The 3,557-nt window shown below is 40.1% G+C and overlaps 1 protein-coding gene across 1 annotated transcript in view; it reads left to right on the plus strand.

Moving 5' to 3' along the window:
- gpr158b (G protein-coupled receptor 158b) overlaps positions 1–3,557 on the plus strand; it is a 496,707-nt gene that overhangs the window by 422,587 nt on the left and 70,563 nt on the right. The window contains exon 9 of the mRNA XM_037682052.1: positions 1,493–1,598. Coding sequence (XP_037537980.1) covers positions 1,493–1,598 — 106 coding nt within the window. The remainder of the gene's footprint in view (positions 1–1,492; positions 1,599–3,557) is intronic.

Genomic DNA, 3,557 nt, shown 5'->3' on the forward strand with positions numbered 1-3,557 from the left:
CCATAGTTTAAACTCACAGGACCTACCCTTGATAAAACGGGACAGCGTGACTGAAATCTGGCAACCAGGGTGAGGAGAAGCAGTGAAACGATGTTTCTAGATGCTTAGTCACTACTCTTGTCGGTGTTGGAACGTTGTTTAGTTGATTTTAGCCTATAGCACATAAATTTGGGTAGAATAAAACTTTGTTTCTCCAAACTGAGGAGGTTATTCAAATAAATGTCTATAATAGGTAAGATATTAAATGTGCAACAATTTGTTGCACATTTTGCCCAATTATTGTTGGGCAACAAAACTCAACTTGAAAAGCTAAGTATTCTTTTTTTTGCAGGAAAATTTTAGAAACCCTGCCTTTTTGTGAACAGTTGCTTTCAGCATTCATGTAAGTGAGATGACTGGCGTTATCAAAGTAAATGTGGAAGTGTGCCGTGAGTATCCGTGAGTGCAACTACAGCGTGCGTTCTCAAGACACAATTACCTGCAGTGTCCCCTCACTGCGGACCAAACTAGGTAAAAGGGCCTTCTCTTACTCCACTCCTGTTTCCTGGAATATCTTGCAAAAGATCTGAAGCGCTCAACCGTGACCACTCTAAGGGACTTTAAACATCTGTTCAGTTCATGGCAAAAGCCAATGCAGACATGTTCCTGTTTTTATTATTTTACATTGCTTTGTAATGTAGCTGTTTTTGTTTTGTTTTTATTTCATTTCTTCTATTTACTTTTTCATTTTATATGCCTTTTATACTTTATGATTGTCTATTGTTATTTGTACCTCATTTGTGTTCTTTGTTTAAAATGGGTCTCGCTTGTATACGAATCCTCGGGGCTTAGTGAGACTAACATGTAGAAATAAAAGTGGAATGAATGTGCATTAAAATTACAGGAACATTGAGCCTTGTTATGTAAATGATGGTGTGTAATTGCGGCTGTGGCTGAGTGTTTAGAGCAGTCGTCCTCCAATGCAAGAGTTGGGTGTTTGAACCCCACAGCAGTCACATGCCAAAGTGCCCCTGGGCAAGACACTGAACACCTTGTTGCCTCTGATGTGTGTGCCATCACTGTATGAATGTGATCTGAAGCACTGAGTAGTCTCTTTAGAATTATTTGTTCAATTAGCTTTGTAGAGATCTAGTAGAGTGCTGTATGAATGGGTAAATGAGGGCACAGATTGTAGTGTAAAGCGCTTTGTGTATCTCAATAAGATAGAAAGGCACTATATAAGTACAGTCCATTTACCATTTACCATTTTACTTGCAGAAAGTAAAGTGCATTCTTTTCTTTTCTCATTAGCTTGTTCAGTCTTTATAGCTGAACTGAAATCAGCTTTGAGCCCGACTCCAACAGGACTTATTTAATATTTTTTTAGCCAGCAGTGGAAGGAAAATGTAATACGGTAGATTTTTTTTTTTAATGGCTGTTTCACTGTTGTTTTTGTACAGCTGCTGGCAAAATAAATAACATTTTCCTCAGTTTTCCTCTTGTTCTCTTTCAGGTTCTCTCTGGTTCCCGGACTGCACCCCGACTGGATGTTCATGTTGACCTTCGCTCACACTCACCTGACTGTGACGGTAACTCTGGGTCTGCTGCTTGTTCCAAAGGTAAAACTGTAACCTCAACCATGATGGGTACAGACTAAGTCAAAAGGACTTGACCACCAATCACATAGATAAATCACATTTAGATGCTTATAATCAATGGTCAATTAACATTTTCAGTTGTTTCCAGTCGCAGAACAAAGAAAAAGACCTAGAGATATACTCCATCCATTTATTTGTGTTTTGTGCTGGATAACTTGAAAATCAAATGAGATGCCGACTACCATTTTGGTGTGTGGCTACTTTTACAGTAGGAATAGGAAAGATCTCTATCAAAAATTGGATCGCCAATTTGAAAGAAACTATGCGTTTTAGTTTTTATTTTGCATAAAAGTATAGTTTCTTCAAATGATTGGGGTGGCCCTTCAGGTGGCCGAAAATTATTCTTTGGTGGCAAAGGCCACCATTGCCTAACCCCTGGCTGCACCATTGACCAACTCCTGGCTCCACCACTGACCAACCCCTGGCTCCACCACTGACCAACCCCTGGCTCCACCACTGACCAACCCCTGGCTCCACCACTGACCAACCCCTGGCTCCACCAATGTGCCTGGCAGTGGATAAAATGGCTTCCTCTGTAGCTCCGAGCTACCTCTGTTCTTCAGTACAGAGTACTTCTGGTGTATCTTGTACCAAAAACATTTAGGTTTACTTGCATTCCTTGTTCAACTCCATTCCAGAAAGAGCACTTAATGGGCGGCTGTGGCTGAGTGGTTAGAGCAGTCGTCCTCCAATGCAAGAGTTGGGGGTTCTAATCCACCAGCAGTCACGTGCTGAAGTGTCGCTGGGCAAGACACCGAACCCCTCATAGCCTCTGATGTGTGTCCCATCAGTGTATGAATGTGATCTAAAACACTGATTAGTCTCTTTAGAATGATTTGTTCAAATATCTTTGTAGAGGTCTAGTAGAGTGCTGTATGAATGGGTAAATGAGAACACAGGTTGTAGTGTAAAGCGCTTTGAGTATCTTGAAATAAGATAGGAATGCGCTGTATAAGAACAGTCAATTTACCATTTACCATTTTACTTTTCTCAAAAACTACAAACAGTCACTATTCAAATCATTCAGTGATGGAGACTTCGGCATACTGCTTACCCATGCGATATCAGTGAGCAGTGAAACTTCTAGTCCAGCCAGGCTCCTTTACTATCATTACTTTATACTCCATCAAACTGCATTAAGTGCTCACCATAATTTAGCTTAAGTGCTCAAGTGGGTGTCTTTAGGGCTGATGGAAAACATTTATTTGTCCCGCTGTGAGAGAAATATGCTCTCTGTTCTTTTATTCTGTCCTAATTAGGCTCCTCCTCATCATCATCATCATCATAACCTTTATTTAACCAGGTTTGTCCCATTGAGATCAAAAGATCTCTTATACAAGAGAGACCTGGCCAAGACTGACAGCATACAGAGAGAGGGGGGGAAAAAAGACAAACACTCGGTAAAAAACACAGTTACAACACATAGTCAGAATAAACATAGACTTAAATAACAAACGACTCAATTAAAACATATACACTTCTGCAATTTGAGTAAAAAGCGATCTATAAATGTATTAAATACATTCAGCGATACTAGTGTTCCAAGTTTAAGCTTTGATTGTAAACTATTCCATGAGGTTGGAGCAGAAAAGCTAAAGGCTTTCTTGCCCCTTTCTGTTCTGACACGAGGAACACTAAAATTTAAAAAGTCTTGACTGGAGGCTGTAGGTCTATTGTTTAAAGTTAACAATGATGAAAGATAAGGTGCTGTCAACTCAAGAATAGCCTTGTAAATCAAAACATACCAATGGCCAAGCCGACGTACTGTTGTATGTGCGGGTAACCCAGTTGTAACGAGACCCAGAACGACACAAGACTCAGGCTACGAAAAGTGATGTTTATTTACAGTGATACTAGAAAAATATATACAATCTATACAGGGCCCTGGGACTGGAACTCCTGGAAGAGGGAAATAGTTTG

The sequence above is a fragment of the Nematolebias whitei genome, chromosome 9, assembly GCF_014905685.2.
Source record: "Nematolebias whitei isolate Nwh7 chromosome 9, NemWhi1, whole genome shotgun sequence".
In the NCBI taxonomy this organism is placed as follows: domain Eukaryota; kingdom Metazoa; phylum Chordata; class Actinopteri; order Cyprinodontiformes; family Rivulidae; genus Nematolebias; species Nematolebias whitei.